At 36.0% G+C, this 23,288-nt stretch overlaps 1 protein-coding gene across 3 annotated transcripts; it reads right to left on the minus strand.

Annotated features, from left to right (window-relative positions):
- Positions 1-344: 344 nt before the first annotated feature.
- On the minus strand, positions 345-18,185 carry zgc:172122 (uncharacterized protein LOC571844 homolog). 3 transcript variants are annotated; one of them, XR_008355773.1, is made up of 8 exons: positions 18,018-18,185; positions 13,606-13,672; positions 12,327-12,647; positions 10,993-11,322; positions 8,083-8,364; positions 6,634-6,729; positions 1,368-1,452; positions 345-1,335 (listed from the first exon to the last, which is right to left on the minus strand). XR_008355773.1 is itself a non-coding variant. In XM_053477741.1 (7 exons), exons 1-6 carry the CDS (start codon positions 13,949-13,951, stop codon positions 6,641-6,643), a joined length of 1,134 nt encoding a protein of 377 aa, XP_053333716.1. In that variant the 5' UTR covers positions 13,952-13,954; the 3' UTR covers positions 345-1,452; positions 6,634-6,640. The 3 variants fall into 3 exon arrangements, 1 of the variants encoding a protein (XP_053333716.1); XR_008355772.1 differs by lacking the exon at positions 18,018-18,185 and adding an exon at positions 13,907-13,954; XM_053477741.1 differs by lacking the exon at positions 18,018-18,185 and adding an exon at positions 13,907-13,954 and having other exon boundaries at positions 345-1,452.
- Positions 18,186-23,288: the final 5,103 nt, after the last annotated feature.

Consider the following 23,288-nt stretch of genomic DNA (forward strand, 5'->3'; position numbering starts at 1 on the left):
AAGTCAGTCTAGCAATCATATTGTTATCGTTTCTATAGTAACAGCTTATCCACATAATCTAACGAACCACTCTAATGTGTGGTATAAAAGGAATTAAACATGTTGATACATGATCTTATTGTGGTGAAATTAGTTTCAACTACGCTGACCCCAGTGTTGATTGTTTTCCAATAAATGCATTTCCATCCTAATCTATTATAGATCAATATATTATGAAATGATTCCAAACAGAGCTGAGGATTTCATTCACTGTAACAATGTATCCTTGTTTCTGCAACATTTCAACCTTTTCCCTTTGATCATAAGCGTTTATAATATGAGGGCTGTTCTGAAAGTAATGCATGTGAGCATACATTGTTTTTTATTAAACTACAGGTGTCAGTAGAGTAACCCTTTCTCTGTACAAAGGTACTATTTACCCCACTGTGCTACAGAATGTTTACAGAGACTACGCCTTTGACAACAACGCACAGTGCACAGGTGGATGAAGAAGTTTAAAGAAAGGGAAACCAGCACTGAAGACAAACTGCGCAGTGAAAGACCATCAACTGTGACAAAGGGGACTTTCAAACAGGATTCGAGAGTTAAGTTGGGCAATGATGCCTTGTGTTAAGTAGTACCTTTGGATAGAAGAAGAGTTACCCTAGCAACATGCGCCTCCCATGTCAGTTTAAAAAAATGGTGTGGTCACTTTTGCATTTCTTTCTGTACATATTAATAAACAGTAACCGTAATAAATGTATATAAGACTGTAATAACTGATATCACGGAATTGTTATATCAATGCCACAGGTGAAAAAAAAGAACTGCAAGGATTCAATTATAAAAGCTTCTGAATAGTTCTTTAAAATTGCCTTTGCACCTATTTTTTTTCCACTTTTTTTACTTTTTTAAAATAGACATTGACAAAAAAAAACATTTTATCAGAGACGTACCAGGTTCGTGGTGGGAACTCGATGTTACTCTTTACTGTATGTTAATATTTACTGTAGTTGCACATTATGACATATTATGTGCATCTAGCTGTTTACTTAATAAGAGCAAAATCATTAAGTCATTTGTATTCCCCCTGTTTAGACTCCATGGTTTAAAACCTCCACTTCCCCCTAGTGGAGATGCACGTGCAGGGGGTGTCAAGCTCGATCACTCATAACATGTGGATGTCTCGTCTTTTTTCTTTTAAATCAATATTAATAAGGTCAACAACAATAAGATAACTATTACGAACAATGAAATTCATCATGAAAATAGAAACAAAAATAGTTTTAGCGTCTCCAGTGAGAGCATTGTAGTGTAATAGAATAGAAACGCTTATTAGTACTGTACATTCATGAAACACACACACACACACACACACACACACACACACACACACACATACAGTATGTATATAAGGAAGACTGTTGCTTTCTGCAGTCATAGCAGCACTAATTTGGGTTCCCTGTATGAATCCTGGGAAAGAGAAGAAAAAAAACAGTGTATTAGACGTGCAACAATAGGAACAACGTCTTGTACAAGATATAATCACAGTTTTTGTGTGTTGAAGTAACTCTGTGGTTTGAACATGACAGTAAATGATATGGTTAAGGAAACTGGTGTGTGTGTGTGTGTGTGTGCGTGCGTATGTGTGTGTGTGTGGTGTCGAAACAATTGTAGGATCACTTTTAGCCTTCGGTTTAGTCGTTTAACAAAGCTTTTTTTTTCTAACTGTTGCATGAAGTGATTTCCGATTTTCAAAAATTTTCAACAAATGTCTACATTTAAACAGATTCTACTTGCAAAAAAAGTTAAAGCAACCCAAAATGCATTTGTACTGTGTTCGTACTGTATTTATTATTTGTATGGCGGCCCAGAAAAACCCATTAGATCCTTCTGTGATAAAAATTTGACATCTCTCCTTTTCCCTACACAACACAGAAATGTTTAATTATACCTCTTCATACTGCCCCCATAGCTTTTTTTTTTTTGTGTGCAAATAGGTTGTGAAAAGAGTCATTTTAACCCAGGGTGTTAAAGACAGACAGTCTTGCTAAAGATCTCTAAAACCTTGCTAGATAAGTGTGATTTCCTGTGGTTAATGTGATTTATGTGCAAATAAAACAATTTTTTTTTACAACTATAAAATTTTTACATGTGAATGGTTTGACAGCAAAATGAGATAAATCCATTTTTAAAAAAAACAAGTTCTATACAAGACGGATTCCATCATGTTTTTTTTTTATTTTGCATTGTGGTATGTTACTAAAAATTCTCCTTCAAAGATTTGTGTACAATTTCATTTAAATGTAAAAAGGAATGTTTGTAAAAAGAATAACTAACTCTTTGACTGATGTGCTGATTCAATAAAAGGGAAAAAATTGCCTAGCTGTGACTTTTGCACAATATGCATATAGAAATTTTGACCATATCAATAGTTTTCTCAGGCCACCACCTGTTCGAGTGTCACTAGTATTCATTTAGTCCCTAAGAGCTGACAAATATAGCACACAGGAAGTGATGGCGCGTCTTTTACCATCACCCTGGTGTGAGATTCCTGGTAGGTCACCATTGTTAATGCCACAAAACTAGTTTATATGACTTCTTTAAAAAAGTAGGTGAGTGTGGTTTAACAGGAGCCGTAGGTGCTATTGTCTGTATTAGTGTTCGAGTGTTTTCATGATGCGGTGTAGAAAAATGCAACAAGAACCGTTTGTTCTCTCATGAGCAAATGCTGTATTGTTAAATTGCTGATCACGAGTCATAAAGTATTTAAGAAGCATTTGTAGTTCTGATGATCGGAAGGTGGTGAGTTCAAATCTCAAAACCACCAAATGACACAAAATGAAAGACAACGCTGTGCTTGATTCATGTCTTGTCACTTTGTACTCTAACAAACAGATAAAAATGTCAATGGATCAATTCTTAGACAAAGGACTGAACCACTCCCAGATCAGCACTCATACTTTCCAACTAAGAGAAATGTGTAGTGTTAAGAGTCTGGCTCGTTTTTTAAAAGTCCATTACACCCATTACAGTCTCACCATTTTCCAGTCTCTCATAAAAGAAAAGAAATGTCATGCTGAGATTCATGGAAAGACAAAAACACCATAAAATGTGTCCGTTTCTGATAAATTGAAAACACACCCTAACATAGCGGATTATTTATGTTATTAATCACTTGTGCCATACTTCCCTAAGCTTTTTCCTTTTAACTCAATTGTTTTAAGATCCAAAAGTATCAGCAATAATCAGCTCTGATCAAAAAAAAATATCCATATCAGCCTCCACAGACTGTAGCTGGGCGACATGAAAACCAGGAACCCTCCACTTTAGACGTGACTCCCACTACTGCAACATCCTGTAATGCATCATTCATATTATAGTTAAAGGAGTCACAGTGCTCATGGTTTATTATCCAATATCTATCATCAAATTCACAGCCCAAACAATGAATGAATGAAACTGAAATGAATATTCAAAAAGATAATATCTTTTTAAAAAGGAATTTCCCTTTAACCGACAGCAGGCAAAAAAACGCAGTTGTGAGGATAGGAAGACATCTTCTAAGAGACAGGAAGTGGTAACACCCTGTTTCCTGTGGTGCTACAGAAAAAAAAAAACATCAAGCCATGCAAAAACATAACTTCAAAAAAAAGACATGTCTGCCAAGCATTTCCTTTGTGCCATACACAAAATGTTATTATGTTCGCAATACAGTTCTGATGACGTGACGCTGGGTGTTTTATTTATTTTTAATTTAGACTTGTATATGTATTAAAATGTATTACATTTTTATTGAATGTAAACGTACTAAATGTAAGCCTGACACATAATAATTACAAAACATTAACTTGAAAAAAAAAATGAAATCTAAAAAATAAAATATTTCAATAATAATAATAATAATAATAGTAAAAAAATTAATATATCTTTTTTGAAATTACTTTTTTAAAATTACTCAATCTGAACTGTTGAGAGTGTCAGTGTTAAAGTGTTGCTCAAAAGTACTGAGAAGAAAAGTGAAGTTTAATGTTTTAATGCCATTCTCTTTTTTTTCCAATAACCACTTTGTTATTTTATGCAATGAAGTTGTTATACAACCATCACTGCTAATTAGTATGGAGTCCTGTATTCTTCTAAAACCTGCTCGATCCAGCTGGGCATAGGGTCCAAAAGACGTCTAGGGTATTCCGGCATCACACGAATAATCCATCTATGCCTGTTGATCACCTACTGTATGATCATGTACAGTAATCTGATACAGAAGGTCACAACAGTACTTTTGAGAATCCCCTAGTTTTAGGCGTTTTGTGTAGAGGTGGACACCCCGGCCTCAGAAAGTAAGTAAAAGTCCTGTCACGTAAACCTGCTGATTATACTGCTGATAGATACCTACAATTATACAGAGTGGCAGGGGGCATGGAGCCTGTCCCAGGAGACTTAGGGCATGAGGTGGGGTACACACTGGACAGGGTGCCAATCCATTACAGGGCTCACACATATGATTATTCACACATTACAGGCAACTTTGGAACGCCACTTTGCTTTATCTTCATGTCTTTGGACTGTGGGAGAAAACTGGAGAACCATGAGGAAACCCACCAAACGCCATGCGCACAGACCCAACGCAAGAACCAAACCCAGGACCTGCAGGTGAAAGGCGACAGTGCTGACCACTAAGCCAACGTGCAGCCTACAGGGATACCTATAATTATATTATGATGGATTTTCCCTGTTTATTGTTGCCTGCCAGTGGGATGGATTGGTAGGTGGATTGGATTACAATTCATAGATTTCCTGTATTTATGTATTGATATGAAGTAGACTTGATATCCTGAAGTTAACCCTTCAACGCCACACCAATGTTCTGTAGTGTTAAAGGGTCCAAACTGAAACTCATTCTCTGCTCTTTACTTAAATTCAAATTCCTAACTACTGAACCTGAATCTACCTAGTAATTACTAGTAAACATTGGGGTTTTACGTCATACTGTGCTTAGAGATTAGAAAACGCAATAATTATAGTTGGTAAAATATTTTGGTTTGGGTTAAATGTAGATAAGTACATTCTCAGTACCAGGAACTGCTACCATAATACGTATCTAGCATGAAACATCACCCGAACTCGACTGCAGGCCAAAATTATGCTTTTGTCAACAGTATAATTTAAGGCACCGTTATTTTAAGCTCTGTGACGTCTCAGGAACGTGAAAGTTTTCCCAAAGACTAAACGTCCATGTCGACACATGGTGTAGAGCTTAAAATACACATTAAGGACAATAAGGATAGATAGTGCAGTGGACCTTCTGTAGGCTTCATGATCAACATCTTTTAAGGTTGGGATCAGTGTAAATTATTAGTGGTGATAATCCAGATTTTTTTTTAAAAACCTACATTTGAAACGGAGAACTCGCTCACTAGAGAGCTGACCTGTGGACCTTTAATCATGTGGAGGAGACGGTCAGCATGTTAGGAATGATAAGAAAAATAAATAGTAGTGAAAGGTTCAAATTTTTGAAGTTCTTGCTGTCTCCTCAATAATGTTATCATCCTGCCTTGCTAAACCATCAACAAACACATTTTGAAATGAGGCTTGAATAGGGTCATCATTCTGGCATCAAGCAGTAAAACAAGGGGACATGTAGAAAGTATCATCTCTTCTAGAACCCTCGTCCTGGTGTGAAAGTCTCAGAGGCTTAAACGCTCGTCTGTTTATCTACAGACCCGACCTGTCGTTAAAAGGTAGCTGACTCATATGAATGAACATTTCACCACTACGACAAACTCTGCCTTGTTCCAAGTCAAAGGTCTCACGAGCTGGTTCTCGAAAACAACCCCAAAGGAAGCTGGAGTTTAACACAGTGTCACCTTGGTTACCCGCTGGATGTTGTTTTGTACAAGGGGATTGCTTAAGAATGACAAAAGCCCTGCCAAAGTCTGAGGTGTGTCTGATTGTGTTAGAAAGAATAATAAGGATGTAGAAAATAATACATTTTGTTCGGGTGTTTGGTTTGTTTTTTATATTATACATATAATACAGAAAGTGTGTGTGCCAAAGAAGCTACTTCTGAAGTTCATGCACCATGGAAGCGACCAAGCTTCTTTGTTTTGGAGAGATGATTTTATATGTCCCCCCAAAAATGGCCATTTTTTTCAGCATTATACTACCTGGCTTCAAACGATAATCAAAACAATAATCAGTATACAAATGATATATATTTCTTTATGAGTATCGATTCTAAAATTGGTGTGAGCTTCTAGTAGCATTACGAATTATGAAAAATGGTGTTATATGATTCTATCTGATCCTATTCCCTAAAAGTGAGACACTTTTTAGCACCAGCACCTATACCCATATTAGGGAAGTGGTAGCTTAGGTGGCTAGGGCTCTAGGTTGTTGGTTTGGGGTTTGCCACACACCATACAACCCAACCACTGCATGTAGTACCAGTCCGAAGCACAGGCATCCGGTGTAAAACCTGTGCCAAGTTGTTGCGTGGACTGATGGTCCACTGTGGCGACCCCTCGACAGGAGCAGCTGAAGAACTAACAGCTATAATTGTTATTGCTCATTTGCTACTCTTAGTGGAACAAGTTGTTGTGGATCAGACTCAAGAAATCTACACTGGGACAATTACACAAAAGGTCCACTCACCTTCTCGTTATCGCCTTTTCATGAACAAACACAGGCATATGAGCAGTACCAGCACTACAAGCCCGACTGAGATGATGATAATGTTCTTAAATCCAGCTGCAACACAAAAGCATGATGCGAATCAACAAACAAACAAACAAATAAATAAAATAAATTCAATATACATATGGTCAAAAACTTGGACACATTTTCTAATTCTGTTCAATGGAGATTACTGTATATTTTGGGGAAACGCCTTCAGTATTGTTTTAAAGTGTAGAAAGAAAGGAAAGACCATTGAGTTAGAAGATGTGTCCAAACAGAAATAAGGCTATAAGTAACATCACAGTTCGATTTCTTTGCTTATTCTAATAAATAAATTTTCCTACTGGCAAATATCAGGTTCATACAACTTTTGTGCACTTGTAGCCTAGAGACTAAATTCTTAAGCAATTTTAATAAATATAATTACACCTTTATCAGTATACCCGCCGCGAGTTGTACTGATTATTATCTAGCCAGTTATGGTTAAACAGGTAATGTGTAAAACGGTGTAATGTCTGTACACACAGCATGATAATTGAAATTCATTTTGGTCAACTTTACCAATAGAAAGAATTTTATAAAACTGTATTTCCTGTTTATTTAAGAAATAAAACATTTTGGAATATAACCCCATATTGGTTTGACGTAGCGTACTTAACTAATTACAGAATTACTGTCTTTAAAAAGTAATCATTTACATTACAGAGTTACTTTCTGATAAAAGTAACTAGTTCGAGTACTTTTCCATTGTAGAAAATGAAAACTCCTTTGTGATTCCTCATGCATGTTGTTTTAGTCAAGACCTTTATAATTATTCTATCATCATCACTCAGCGAAGTTTGGCCTATAATTTGTTAACTACTAATACCCCTATCTCACCTACGTGGTTTCGCGCGGTGGCCGTAAGTACAGTTCATCATGATTCAGCGCGAGTTTTGGCGCTGTGATTAGGTTTCCATCTTTCCGCCACCCGGCCTCACATAGTCAAACCGCATGGGTGAGATAGGGGTTTAACAGCAGGAATAACAGAGGAGGGGGGGTAAGGGGCTTGTAGGAAGACTTTCACACACGCACACACACACTAACGGATTGGGAATGACTACTTTCTGGCTCATGAATTACATAAATTTTCTGAATAACAGATTACATTTTTAAAAATGTAACTAAATAACTGAGTACTTAAATGGCGGAACTAACGCGTTAGAATACTCATTACATCAAAAAAGTAATCCAAGTACTCGAACACTAAGTTAGACCTAACACTGCTCATTAATCGAAACTCACAGAAATTTGATAGTGTTGCTATGAAATTGATAATGTTTCTATGTTTAATGTTTTTCAGAGCTGCTTTTTTAGGAATAGGTCAACACCTTCCAAACTGTCATGATAAAAAAAAAAATCCAACAACGCTGTGGTATCACTCACTTTTGGTCAGCGCTACAGAAACGCTCGTGTTCAAGCCCTGGTGTAGTGCTGTACATGTCACTTGTTCTTCGTCCAGCAACTCAGAGTGAAACTGTATGATGGTGACCACCAGTGTAGTGCCGTCTCCCTGCGGGTAGCACGAGGTCTCGGAGGGTGCCAGCGTGTGGTTATGACCCTCCACATTCCAGACGAGTTCTGTCGCAGGACGAGACACGGCCGTGCAGTTGGCCTGGATTACTCCATTCTCTAGGTTGATGTAGCGTAACGCAGGTTTGGGCAGGACTGTAAAAACAACGCAACAGGCCAAGAGGAAACGGTTTTAGAGTTTTGGGGATAAAAAAATATATATTTTCAATTTAGTTTTCGTTTGCTTTGGAGAGACATTAAGAAGGTTCCTGTTACATAGTCATTATCATCATCATCAACCTTGAATGTTTCTTGACACAAACAGATTTTCCAGGACAACATTAGACGTGGCCTAACACACCTATTACAGCCGTGACGCATGGTTTTGGGAAATGAAAAACACAGGTTGGGAATAGACATGACAAAGTGTGACAGGACATGAACAAACCCACTGTCTAGAGGCACGATTATCCTCCAGTGACAAAAGCCACGATGTTCAGCCAACATTATCAGACCAGAGGCATAAAGGACCTCTGTTTCCCAGAGAAAAGTAGCACAGTAATGGCAATATGCCTCAGTCCAAAGCAAACGCATTTAATTCAGCCTTCACAGTCACACTCTAGCACAGATCGAGATAATAGCTAGTGTTCGAGCCCGAACAGCAGAATCTACTGTTACTGTGCAAATATTTGGTGGTCTAAGCAGGTAAAAAAAAAAAGAGCTCTGTAATCAAATGATATGGCGGCACTAACGACACCTCAATGCAGAACTGACACAATCACTAATCCTTTCTTCTTCTTCAAGAACTCAGACTTTGCATGTATCAACAGGACTTTGTGCTATTGACCAAGAATGGGCTAGATCCATACCAAGTGTGTAAATCACTCCTGCCTTGTGTCAGATTTTGACTAGACAGGGGTATTCAGTGGTTAAGATGTTGGACTATGATTAAGAAGGTCCCAGGTTCAAACCCCACAACAACAAATTTGCCACTGTTGGGTCCTTGAGCAAGGCCCTTAACTCTCAACTGCTCAGATGTACAGTATAATGAGATAAAAATGTAAGTCGCTCTGGATAAGTGCCTCTTCTGTAATGTTCCTTGTTGGTGATAATTTCTGAAAAAGGCGCTATTAACCAAGAAGGTGCCAAATCCATCCCAAGTGGGCAATTCCCTGAATCAAAAAATGACCCCTGCATTGCATCTGATATTGACTAAGACCTTATGGATTCTTTTTTTATTAAAGTACACAAAACCAGTTGTGGCATATACTGTGTATGAAGAGTCACTTGAAATTATAATGAGAAATCTTTTAAATAAACGGTTCCCTGTAATGGCACTGTTCTGACTGATCCACAACAACAGGCTGATAACACACTTAGAGCAAGGTTCTATCTGCCCTCTTCCTCATACATGAGCTAAGACATCTTTGATTGGTTAGCTTTGCTGTGAGAGTGTAACATCCTTCCTATCTGGAGTTCACGGGCAACTTTGCACCCTTAGATCAGAGTTACGGTTAGCTGCGGTATTTATTCGGATGCAAACTTGTGATCTTTTAAATCAATTTTCTGTAAAAATTGGAATTTTGCTCATTTACGTCAAACATGGAATCCATTTAACTTTTAAACAAGCATCAATCAGTGTATGTTAAAATGTGACATCAGTTCAAAGGCTTTAGTTTTTTCTCTTCCACATCTTGACAGTAATGCAAATTGTCTTGATTTAAATATTCGCCAGATTTCTTGGTCATACAGTCTATTTTCTAACCCTGATAACATACAGAACACTGCCTCATAAAATCATCATGTTGTTGTATACACTTAGTCTTATTACTTACATCCTGGAGCCTCAAACAGAGCTGCTCAACAGTGATTCTAAGGAACTCTAATGAATGAAGGGGTGTTCAAGTCAAACTGGGACTTTTGTGCAAAATAAACACAATCATAAGAGATTTCATTACGAGTCCCGGTTTGACTTGAACGCCTTAATTATTTAGAAGAAGAATATTTCAATTTTTCCCAAGAGGTAAAACATATATAAATCTTAAGCACAGAACAACAACAACAACAACAACAACGGTACTGAAATAGATGTTGGGAAAGAACAGAATCCCAGAGCCAACAAATTTAGCAAGGAAGAGCCTGCCAAGCTAAATACAGAGTGTAAAAAGATTTGTGACCAGTAGCTCACCCACTGCTTTATCTCTTTTTTATTGTCTAGAAATGATGACTTGGTTACATAATGACTTCCTTTTCCTGAGCACTTCAGTAGACGTTTATGTGTATAAACACACACACACACACACACACACGCATATATTCACACAGGTTTGTGAAGCACGTTTTGAAAAACTAGCAGCCTTTCATTTAAGACATCAAAAGAAATGTCATGAACTTTCTTTGACCTGACAGACTGAGTAATCTAGATGCATTTTTAAAAAATAAATAAGAATAAATAGCTAAAATTAATTTCTCTAAAGCTGTAAAGTTGAAAAATCAATTGCATGCTAAATGCAAATAAATAAATAAATAATCATGCATGTAAACTTGTTTATACCACTAAATAACATAGTGTAATGTAACAAAATTTGTGTTTTGAATTTTTTTCTTATGATATGTTGTTTATCAGTTTGTGAAGGAGTCTCCAGTGTTAGCACTTTGTCCAGAGTTATAGCTATAATTTTAATTTTTTCTGCCATGGCAAACTTGGCAGAAAAGTTTTGTATTCTTAAATAAAAACAGGTTAAAATAAGTGTTTGTAGCTGATATAAGTGAGAACTAACATACCGTAGACAGCCAAACATGCCGTGACACTCTTCGAGCCCTCCGGGTACGTGTGGAAATCGCAGGTGTAACATCCCTCGTCCTCCATGTAGACAGGGTCTATGGTTAACTCACTGTGTCCTAATGTCTTGCTCAGCTTTATCCGCTTCTTGAATTGCTCCTGCACAGTCAGGTTACCACTCATGGTGTAGGAGGCCACAGTGGCAGTGTCACCCTGCTCCGCCGTTTTCTTCCACAGGATCTGACGAACCCTGCTGGCGAGTGCGTAGGTACACGAGAGCGTCACCTGCTTCCCATGCACTGCTGTCTTGTTCCCCACTGACTCTGCTTTCGCTGTGAGAATGAGGAGGAACTTGATTTTAGTTTAATGTTATGTTGGATTGTTTCTACCGTTGTTGTTTTTTTTTTCAAAGGTTCATTAGATGCTTAGTGGCTCAATAGCCTGATAGAAATAGGTTTAACCTGGAACGTTTAGGCATTCCCCAAAACAGTTAAAGGTCCTACAGTCCTGTGTAGGAGAAATAAATGTATATTCATATACTGGCGGTTACACATGAAGGACGTTGCTTGATGAGGTTTTTAACCACTGTACTTTGATGGTTACTGGTTTGTAACCATCTGCCTGCTTGTTTTTTTGTTGCTTTTATGGCCAAGATGGATTGGTGATTCATTCATTTCAAAATATTGGAAATATCCCAGTCTTTTTATATATTTTCATTTTAATTATTATTTATTTTTGGACTCTCTTTGTATAATTGGTTGTCATTTAAATAGCCTGTACTATATGCTAAGACAGGAAGTTAAGTTCATCTACTGGAAATAAGTAAAAGAGTGCCAAATCCTTTCCACGTCCTGTTGTGACCATCATATTGGAACCTCAAAGGGATAATCAAAGATCCTGCCAGGTGTTCCACTGGTATCATTACTCAGGATTTCATGTTCTACTTCACCAGTCTTATACTCTTAGAAAAAAAGGGCTAAAGAGTTCTTTAAATGAATCGTTAATCGTAATGTATAATCTGTACACACATCCAAGAAGCTTTAAAGTAGACTAAGGCTAAGAAACCTTAATTCTTTAAAGAACAACCATTTATTTAAGAGTGTACCAGTAACATGACATTTTTGTGAATAGTGTTAAAGTTGATTTAGCCTGGTTAGCATAACTTGTTTTCCAAATACTCGAGAGATTCATAGTGTGTTCGATGTCGCACATTCTTATTAATCATGCCAAATGTCTTAAACGTGGGAGCCACATCAAACACCCGCCATACACACGGTCGCGGCTATTTGACGTGGCTCCATCTGTATGCCAATAATTGAGATTCGCTTCACCTCACCATTTAAAAAGAGGCAAATCTTCCCCCGCTGCTGTCCAGATGGGTACACATCAAACACACATGTGTAGCAGCCTTCATCTCCTGGCTTGGTCTTCTCAATGGAAATAATGCTTGTGTTCATTTGCTGGTCAATGACCTCCACACCATCCCGCTTGGTGAGGCTGCCAGGCTTCTCAGGCTGGTAATGAAGGACACTTTTGTTGTGCAAATCCAACCAGCGAACCTGTTTAAGGATGTCACCAACTTCCACAGTCAAATTACAGCCTAGTGTAACAGTGTGGCCTAGTGTCGCCTGCAGCTGGGCCGGGGCAGTCACTTTACCTAGAATATGGCGAAAATACATCACCTAATCAGGTTTGTAAATGTATAATGAAGAGCAAGAGTGAGTTTAAACACTATTGTTTTTTTTTGTTTTTTGTTTTTTTTTTGCCTTTACTTATTATATCTATACGAATGGTGATAAATTAGTTAAATTTAAAATACTTAAAATAAATGCATAAAATGAAAAGTATATTTAGTAAGTCATGTTTTATAAAAACTGTTTTATAAAATACTTTGCCAATATTTCGAATTTTTGGTAAATATATTTTTTTAATATAAAAAAAATAATAATAAAGTTTATGTTCCATTAATAGTTTAAAACTATTTTGCCTTAAATAACAAAATTATTATTGCATGAAATTTGCCTGGAGGTTTTTACTTGCTTTGAATAATGTGTGTTATGAACTTCAAATTCATAATATTATGCTGTGTATTATGCTATAGAGTGCCAATAACTTTAGAATTGACCAGAATAGGCTACATATTAACAATAGTTGGTACAGGATGTAAAAGTATACCAAAAACACAAATCATAAAATCCAGTTTATCAAAAAATAAATATGGTCAAATCTATACAAATTAAATATACTTGAAAACAATACATTTAAATTTTAGACTTTAAATGACACATTATACTAATTAAATCCTTTTTTAATGTTGGCATTACATTTAAAGCAACATTATGATTATACCAATATGATTGCAAATTGGTAACAATTCACAGAAGCCAACTTGTAGGAAACTGTCTGAAATTTCACAATGACAGTATGGGTAACTTGAGAAAATTCTTTTGTCTAAAATCCAACATAAGGATTTTTCCAAATTTCTGTTAGGCTGAACTGGTGGATCTAAAGAAACAAAATACCAAAAGTGGTGCCACAGAAATTTTTATTTGATAAAAAAAATTAGGAATGAAAATCTTAACTTGTCTTTTATGATTATGTCTGTAGTGCTGTACCTTGCAGGGTAGGGAGCAGTATGACGGCCAACCACAGGCATGCAGATACACACCTATACATCTTAACCTATAGAAAAGAAAGCATTTTTTTTATTCAGACGTTTTAACAGACCTCTGCCTGTTTTAAAGCTCTACTGAAAGCAATGAGTCCGACAACACAGGTAGGTACATGCATCCCCACAGTAAAAATTACTACGGATTATTGCTGATGTTGACTCAAGCAAGACAGTATAATCAGCAGACACATGAAGAAATTAAGTAAACAATGTAGACTTTCATGGATTATCCAGAAGACATTTGCCTTAGACTGAAACCAAGATTTATTTTTCCTTTTTAAAATGATCATGCCTTGTCATGCCTTGTCACTTGTCATGCGTTTGCTCAGAATAATCATCTTAGTCAATAGTCTTCATTTAGCCATGTATGCCGTCAATCTTTGGAAAGTAAAAATAAAAATCTGCAGAACAAAACATCCAGTTCACTTAAATATCCATGAGTAGTTTATACTTTTTATTATTTTAACATTTATTAGGTTCATATTCTTTTTAGTAAGACCCACAACTACCACACAAACATAAATATATATAAGTATTGAAAATCTCTTCAGAACATCACCACATAATTTGTGATTCAAAAACAAAACAATTTGGCACAAAGAAAAACAACAAATTCTTTATTGGATTAACAGGAAAAAATGGTCAGATGTTTCACTTTTAGGAATAAAGAGGGTTTGTTGGTCATTATCAGGGTGTGGGTTTTTACTTCACAGGGATCACCAGTCAACTCATCACTGCGGTAAGAATGCAATTATTCACCAAAGATGAAAAGATATAGCCTTAAGAAATGTGTTTTTCTGTTCCCACTAAACTAACCATTTTGCAGTTTTACCCCTTTAACAATCAACAAGCAACATATTGGCTTCTTGATTAAATAATCACTATAGAATAAAAATAATTAATCATTACTCTAGCAGTAACAAATCAGAAATTAAATTGTAAAAAATGTTTAAGCATAAATAATATGTAGCCTGTCCAGTAGTTACAAAATAATTAGCAATAGTAATTGAACATTACCAAACTATTAGTCATGATGGTGGCTTTTGAATATTTAAGGTTTAAAAGATCAGCTCAAGATATATCACTAATTTGTTCGAATGACTATAACCTTGTTACTAGCTCAATATTAATTCAGTAAAAGGAAGCACTTTAATCTATGGTACTAATTATTAAATTTCTACAAAGTGTTGGAATCAGAAAAACAATGAAAAATTTTCAATATTATACCGATTATATAAAGCAACAATAAATAAACCAAGTGATTTCTGATACAGATTTCTGTTAGGAGCTCATTGATAAGTGATGGAAGAATATGGCTAATATAAGCATCAGGGAAGAAAACGTGCATTGATGGGACAAGCTGGTCATTCAGTACATTCAGGTCATCAACAACAGATCGTAAAACTGCTTATGTTATGGACAGTGGGCACTTCCCTTCACTTTATAGACTTCTCTTCTTACCCTGATGCCCCCCATCGTGACCACATGACCTTTACTCCATTACTACAATCTAATCTTTATGCTCCCTAGCAAATTAAAGCCATTTGTTTCTGATTAGTCTAATTAAGAAATGTTTTTTTATGGACACAGGTTTTTAGTCCCAATCATATGTGTTCTCAACACACTGTGAATGGAAATGATCTTACTTCTCACTGGTAAATGTGTTGTTGATGTTTTCACAATACAACTTCGTCAAGTGTTCAAGTGATCTCCAATAATGATTTTTTTTTTCAACCTTATTCCTTGAACGTTTAGTACTATCCTTGGAGGTTTAATAATGTGTCAAACAGTTATTAATCAAAATCCAGTAATGTCATCTACAGTAATGTAGATGCTTTCTTTGCTTGATTGAGGTCAATAATTTGACACTTAAATAGATTACTTTATTTCACCAGGTAGTGCAATTACTTTACTGAGAAACGGAAAATTAACAAAAAAATACATGTAAATTATGGGATGTTGGATGTTAAGTTGTTCCAAATAATGTTTATGTCAATAATTTAGAATTTATCTGATTTCTTTTTGCAAAAGACATACAGAACTCTGTATGCTGTACGCATGTTGTTTTCCAGTCAAAGTTCAAGAGCATTTTTTCCAGTGTACTGCTGATTCAGTGTGTTTGAAGTGTAGTTTCGGAAAACAACCTGCACCCTGCCGAGGTTGTTACCTTTCCACTACTGTTAACATCATCTGGAAAACATAAAACCTTTTAATGCCCTGCTTTTATCTTGAGATTGGAATAAAACATCAGTTCTAAAACAATACAGATCACATTCTAATAAAAACCTGGGTGAAATTATTATTATTATTATTATTATTATTATTGTTGTTGTTTGCTATTTTGCTAAATTTAGGATAAAGTGCTTGGGAGAGAGGGGGAAATTTTGGACAATTACATTAGTGCCATTGGTTGCTTTTAATGTAAATTAGGCCCGATAAACAGCTGCAACAACCATCCTTACCTGTGACGCTTAACCTCAATGTAAAAATTATGCATTAAAATCTATTTTGCTATATTTTATGCTGAGCCCTGCCCCTGCTGTGCTATTTAGAGTCTGGTATTTAACCTCAAGCACCCACACTGCCAGGAAATTCACTCACAGTGGCTTAGTTGTGGTTAAAGCAGCCCCAGTCCCTTTACACACCTCAACTAAATACAAGCATACTTTCACACTAAATAGTGGTCCGCGACAAAATAATACCTTATTCGAATGAAACCACAACGACCAGTGGGTCTGGTTTAGTACAGTAGTACAGCCCATGTGGTTTAGGAACTGGGACACAGCCTTTGATAAATTTAACTGTGTGGTTTAGGGATTTAGCCTTTAGGGAAAATAGATGGCTGGCTTCATTTTTCTTTGCCACAGCCAAAAAAGAAACAAACAAACTGTGGCAAAATTGGAGGCAGGGATTGTTTTTTGTTTTGCCCCAGCAGCTGATTGGTCAGAGTTAGTTCAGTAGCAGACTTTTTGAAAATGAATTATTGGATTTCAGGATAAAGCTTTAAAATAAAAAAATAAGTATTATTATCATTATTATTTAATTACTACTACTACTATTACTACTACTAATAATAATAAGAGTCATAATAATTTTTTAAAAATATTATTATTATTATTATTATTATTATTATTATATATAGCCTATAATTATTAAAAATAATAAAAATAAGTTGAAAATATACCTTTAGCATTTTTTGCAATTTTGCCAAAAAATAACAATCAGGAAATAAATAAATGTATTATGCTAATCAGACAAATCATGTAAATCTATAAAATGCTAAAGCCTCATAACAAGTGCATGGCATCAGTTAAGACAATTTACATTAAATAAATAAAAAAGTCAACTGTCAACTCAGTTTGCTTATTGTGTTACTACAGATTGTGTTATTTGGTTAGTCACAGCTTTTCCACTGTATCTGACAAACTGTACCGCCTGTCAAAGAAAGATGACCTCACCATGTTTGAACATCTGTGTTCATATCATTTCACTAAAACAATGCTCACAGTATATCCTATACACACTTAGATAACAACCCTGATGAAATTCAGCTTGTCTGATCACATCAGCGACTATAGATTCTACAGCTCTAAAGCAGCATTCTGCATCTTTTGTATACAAAATCTATCTGTCTAATGGTTCTTGCATTTTCAGGGCTCAAAGCGCTCCAGATTATGCTTGTATGTAGTTAAACACCTTCATACATTGACTCAGACCTTTATCTTCTAACTGCTCTGGCTTTCTTGTGTCCTTGTATTTTTTTAATGCTGCCTCAGTATCCTGTTTTGTTGGTTTCAAGAATAAGCTTCCTCTCATTCAACTGGCCCAACATCTGCATTCATCCAGTAATGCATGGTTGTATAGAACAAAGCCCTTATTGGTTCTCTTCTTTCCATCAGAAAGAGCCTTAAAGTACAGTCTTTATCTTAAAGCATTTTTTTAAAGCATGTGTTTTATTGTGATATATTTGTGATATCACAGTATATCCTTTGAATTTTAAGTTTCCCATGACTTTTGATTCATTTTATTTGAATTGATTAAATTACTATATCTCATATATGCTGTAAGCAAGTCTACAATATTTTACTACACTGTACTATAACTATTATTTTTTCTTATGGTATAACGACAACAGAAGCAAATGCATAATTAAAAAAATATATGCCAGGAACAATGAATGCATCACCTTGTACTTAAAACCTATCCTTAAAATTTAAGTACAAAAACTCTTATGTTCTCCAACTACAAATTTTACAAAAATAATGCAAAAATGCATTTAACATTTAGTAAAGAATCTGTATTTATTCATTCAGGTTATCATCTTAAATAATCTAAAATCTTAAATAAGTTACTTACTTTTCAGTTCAGAATTCATCTTGGAGGAAGTAGAGGTCGTTAATAGAGACAAGAAACACACCACACATCCAGATACACACACACCCTCACACTCATGCTCACATACTCACACACTCACACAGATGGCTGCTTTCAGGAATGAAAGCGCAGAGTACTCAGTCATGACAGGACTATTAAACACTGAGCACTGCCTCTGAGCTCGGGCCGTGCCCAAATTCCCACCTCCTCCTATCTTCCTTCCTGTCCCCCCCCCCCCCCCCCCCCCCCCCCAAACTCCCCCTTCTGTCCACTCCCATACACGCTGCCTAGACAATTAGATCTGCCCAAGCTGCAGCTGTACGGGAATGAAGTGGTTTCAATACAGTTAATGATTGAGGTCAGGTATAACTGTAGTACATTAAGGTTTTACCTGCCAACATAACTAAAATGTTTTGATGTGGTTTAGAAAAAAGTAAATAAATAACTTAGAGGATGTATCATATGCTGTACCTATCAATAAAGTGTCATTAAAGAGTACTTGCCCACTTCCTGTTTTTCTTTTTTTTTTTTTTTTGGTCACACTTAAATATTTCTGATAATTAAATATTTTTTTAGTAATAGTAAATAAAGTAAATAGACGTTGCAGATTTTTATTTATGTATTCATTTATTGAGGGGAAAAAAAGCAGGAGACTGTCCAAACCAAAAACATAATTAAGGTTTTGGTTTGGCCTAGTCAAAATCCGGACTTAAATCCGATTAAGATCCTTAAACAGGCTGTTCTTGCTCGAAAAGCCTCCAGTGTGGCAAAATTAAAACAATTTTGCAAAGAAGAGTGAGCCAAAATTCTTCCACAGTTATATCAAACACTAGATTGCAGTTGTTGCCGCCAAGGGTGGCACAACCAGTTATAACGTTTGGGAGGCAATTACTTTTTTACATAGGGCCAGTCAGGTTTGTACAGCGATTTTTCCTGTAGTAAATAAAATCATCATTTTACATACAGTACAAACATGTATTATGTATTTACTTGACTTATCTTTATGTAAAAAAAAGGAAAAAAAAATTTTATGATCCAAATTTTTTAAGTTTGACAAATATACAAAAGAAAAACAGGAAGGAGCAAATACTTATTTACGATATTGTACATGCACATACTAACTGACTAACTAACTAACTAACTAAGCAGTATATATATATATATATATATATATAAGGTCTGGTATAAGGTACAAGTTGAACGTCTGTTTCAATGCATTTCTTATAACAGGGTGAAATCAGGTTTACATACACATCACACACAAAAAAGTCGTATGATGTTTTGATTTTTTAAGTGCACAAAAATAAAGTTAATTCTTTAATTATTTATAATTTAAGTTCTTTACTAAATTAATAAATGGGACAATGTGGGTAAGCCTCAAAGTCTATTTTGGACATATTTCCCTGATTTAAATGTATTATTATTGAACATACTTTACTGTGAAATATTTTAAAAGATCAATCATTTCTGTAAAGTTTTCTTGGTTGCTACAGTTTTAGGTTTTCGTTACTGTTAATACGGTGGGTAATGATGAACAATAAACGTATTTTAAACATAATTCTGTGGTACTTTCTTGCATAAAATAAATTAAACTGACTTAAAACCAAAACATTTAATTTAGTTTGGAAAAACTTGAGTAGTGAAAAAGGAAACTATTTATTGACTTTGGCATGTTTTTGTACTTAAATATGCTTGGTTTATTTTACTGATGTGGAAACTTTTGCTACACTTTTCTTAAGTAAATCTCACTCCGATATCTTTTTCACTGTAAGTAAATCAGGAAAAAGTTTCTAGCCTGAGAAAACATACAGTATGTTACTAAGCCCTTAATATATGCCTGATATAAACAGAATGACTTAGTTTTACGTCACCAGCATGTTTTGATAATTTGAGATAACGGATGCATCATTATTATTTGAAACAAAAGCAAAAGACAAAATTACAGAATGTTTTAATGTGGTTTAAAAAATAAATAACTTAGGCGATGTATCATATGCCGTACCTATCAATAGGGAACTCGGACCATCTCTCTGTCAGGCTAATTCCTGCATATAGACCATTGTTAACCAGGAGCAGGCCTTCATAAGCAAATCAGAACATGGCCAGAGGGAGCTACCTCAGCTCTCCAGGACTGTTTTAAGAGCACAGGTTGGATTGTTTTTAGGGAGGCTGCCACCACCAACCAACAGGTAAACCTCTCAGAATACAATGAGTTTGTGGTAGGATACGTATTTAAATGCATGGAAGACGTAACCATTATAAAAAACATCATCACAAGAGCAAATAAAAAACCCTGGTTTACTTGGGAGGTACGTGAGCTTGTGAGAGCAAGGAACAATGCTTTTAAGTCAAAGTGACAAAGATGCCCTCAGATCCCTTAGACCAAAGCAAACTTAAACTGGGGTGTAAGAACAGCCAAACGTGCCTATGGACAAAAAAATACAAGCACACTTTACAGACAAAAAAAAACCAGACGCCTATGGCAAGGCATTCGGTCAGTCACAGACTACAGACCGACGCCACCACTGTGTGTGGACTATATAGACTTTCTGAACTCACTCAACACCTTCTTCAGCCGGATTGAAAATGAAAATACCACCACACGTCCCTCTCTGCCCAGACAGCAAAACAGTTCAGCTGGCCCCAGTCGATCTGAGGAAGACCCTACTTAAGGTAAATCTTAGGAAAGCTGCAGGCCCTGACAATATACTACAGCGTGTGCTTAGAGACTGTGCTGACTCTCTCACAGACGTCCTCACTGATATTTTCAACACCTCTCTAAACCAAGCCACCATACCAACATGCTTTAAAGCCACAACGATCAAACCGATACAAAAGAAGAGTGCTTTTAAAGGTTAGTCAAGGCCCACATAACATTCAGTCTTCCAACCACATTCAACCCCTACCAGTTTGCATACCGTCCTAAGCGCTCCACTGATGATGCCATATCAACAGCTCTTCATCTATGCCTGTCCCACCTGGAAAATAAAAACAGCTATGTGCGAATGCTGTACGCAAACTCAGTGAAATAGGCATCACCACCCCACTATGTAACTGGATACTTGACTTTCTTACAGAAAGACCACAGACAGTTAAAGTTAGCAAAAACTCCTCAGAGACCATCATCATCAGCACACATCCCTGGTCCCCCAGGGATGTGTGCTGAGCCCTCTGCTGTTCATGCTGATGACACATGACTGTTGTGCCAGATACAATTCGAACCATATCATCAAGTTCGCAGACGACACAACAGTGGTGGGCCTCATCAGTGACGACAACGACTCAGACTACAGAGAGAAGGTACATCAACTCATCAACTGGTGGGACAGTAACAACCTACAACTTAATGTCAGTAAAACAAAAGAAATAAACATGAACTTCAGGAAGAACCACAAGCCGCATACCCTTCTTACTATAAATGGCAGTGTTGTGGAGTCTGTGAAAAGCCCCAAGTTTCTGGGGGTGCACATCACAGATGATCTGACATGGAACCCCAGATAGCAGAACAACATTGAATCATCATTGAATCAACATTAAAGCATCAACCAACTTGTCATTGAATGGATGTTCAAATTTAGCATTGATTTTTCATCAGGTTTGCAGCTTGAAATAATGTTATTTCAATGATGAAAAATAGATCAAGATGGGCATAAAATCAATGTTTGTTCAATTTAAATTAAATCACTTATTTTACTTTGAATCAACATTGAAGCAATTATAGTTTAGTCTTGCTTTATGTACAAGATTCTATGACAGTAAATTATGTCCGTTTAGATTTATTTCTTTAAATCAGAGACCATGTAGGGCTGAAAAGCTTTTTTTAAAAAAAAAAAAAAAAAGTCAGTAACTCAACATCCTTCAGTTTACATGTAAACATATTTATTTATTTATGCTCCATACCCATTTAAACAGGAAGTAACATCACAATTAGAATAAAACAACTATATAATAAAACACACTACAACTTACATACAAATTATTATAAACTGGATGACAAAATGACTGTAACTATTAGAAAAGATTGTTTATTCTGAATTTATAAAACAGAATCTAACTGCCAAGAGAAGAGACTGGAAAACCATACCAGCATATACAAATTGCAACCTGCCTCAGCAAAATTCAGTCAAATGCAAATAGAAACAACCAAGACAGAAACACAACAGATGACTAAAACATTATTAGTACAGTTGAAATATATTTACTCAGCAAAACAGATAAGACATACAGTAAGTCTGAACTTATGGTTTTCCACCACGAGCAATTCCCCCCAGCCGTTCTGGGGCATAACAAAGCCATTTCTGAACTGTTGAAGCAAAGACAAACTCTGAGGCCTTTTAACATATCAAGCCATTCTAACCCAATCAGCCTGACACACTAGCCTTGTGCTCGTCAACATTCTCACCTGCGGTAACAAGATGATCTCAGCAGGTCCTTGAATGACAGCAATGAAATGCAGGGGAAAAGTTTTTTTGGGATTAAGTTAATTTTCATGGCAAAGAAGGACTATGCAATTTATCTTATCACTCTTCATAACATTCTGGAGTATATGCAAATTGCTATTATAAAAACTTAAGCAGCAACTTTTCCAATTTCCAATATTTATGTAATTCTTAAAACTTTTGGCCACAACTGTACATATTCAATGCTATGAAAACAAATATACTTAATGTAACAATGCAGTCTGTTATATTATGTACCAAAAAAAACAACAACAACAAAAAAAATCAGTCAATTTGTCCCCTTAGTCTATCAACCGCACTCACAAATACTTAAACTGTTCCCTCAGTTTAACAAATCGTGGCCATGGATTAACAAACCGTACCCACGAATTTCCAATCCGTACGCTCAGATACTGACTGTTTGCGTATTTATTCTGACATGAGAACTTATTTTGGTGATTTTATTATAAGCTTTCTACCCAGAGTACGCACGAAACCACTGAAAACGGTGTAGTATATATGCCAGACCAGTATGGGCCGCTGTAATTCTGCCATAGAGATACACTATACACGGAGAAGAAGACTTTGAGCATGCGCATAACCTTGCGCGCTGTATACGAACCAAGATGGTGTTGTTCATTATCGCTTGTTGCTCATAACAGTTGCATAGAAGCAATAGATTTTGCTGTAATAAAGCTAGTAGGCTTTGTAGCAACACGAACACAATCATGTAGTCCGCCATTATTGTTGTTGCTGTTACGTGTGACGCAGCCGACACGTGATGTGATGACATCATCGTTTCACAAAATATACG

The sequence above is a fragment of the Clarias gariepinus genome, chromosome 18, assembly GCF_024256425.1.
Source record: "Clarias gariepinus isolate MV-2021 ecotype Netherlands chromosome 18, CGAR_prim_01v2, whole genome shotgun sequence".
Classification (NCBI taxonomy): Eukaryota; Metazoa; Chordata; class Actinopteri; order Siluriformes; family Clariidae; genus Clarias; species Clarias gariepinus.

Excerpts from the sequence above, each read along its gene's own strand:
- zgc:172122 (XM_053477741.1), bottom strand. The coding sequence starts at position 13,951 with ATGATCATTTTAAAAAGGAAAAATAAATCTTGGTTTCAGTCTAAG. Across the intron at positions 13,673-13,906 it reads AATCTTGGTTTCAGTCTAAG|GTTAAGATGTATAGGTGTGT; the intron begins GCAAATGTCTTC and ends TCTTTTCTATAG. Across the intron at positions 11,323-12,326 it reads GATTTGCCTCTTTTTAAATG|CGAAAGCAGAGTCAGTGGGG; the intron begins GTGAGGTGAAGC and ends TCATTCTCACAG.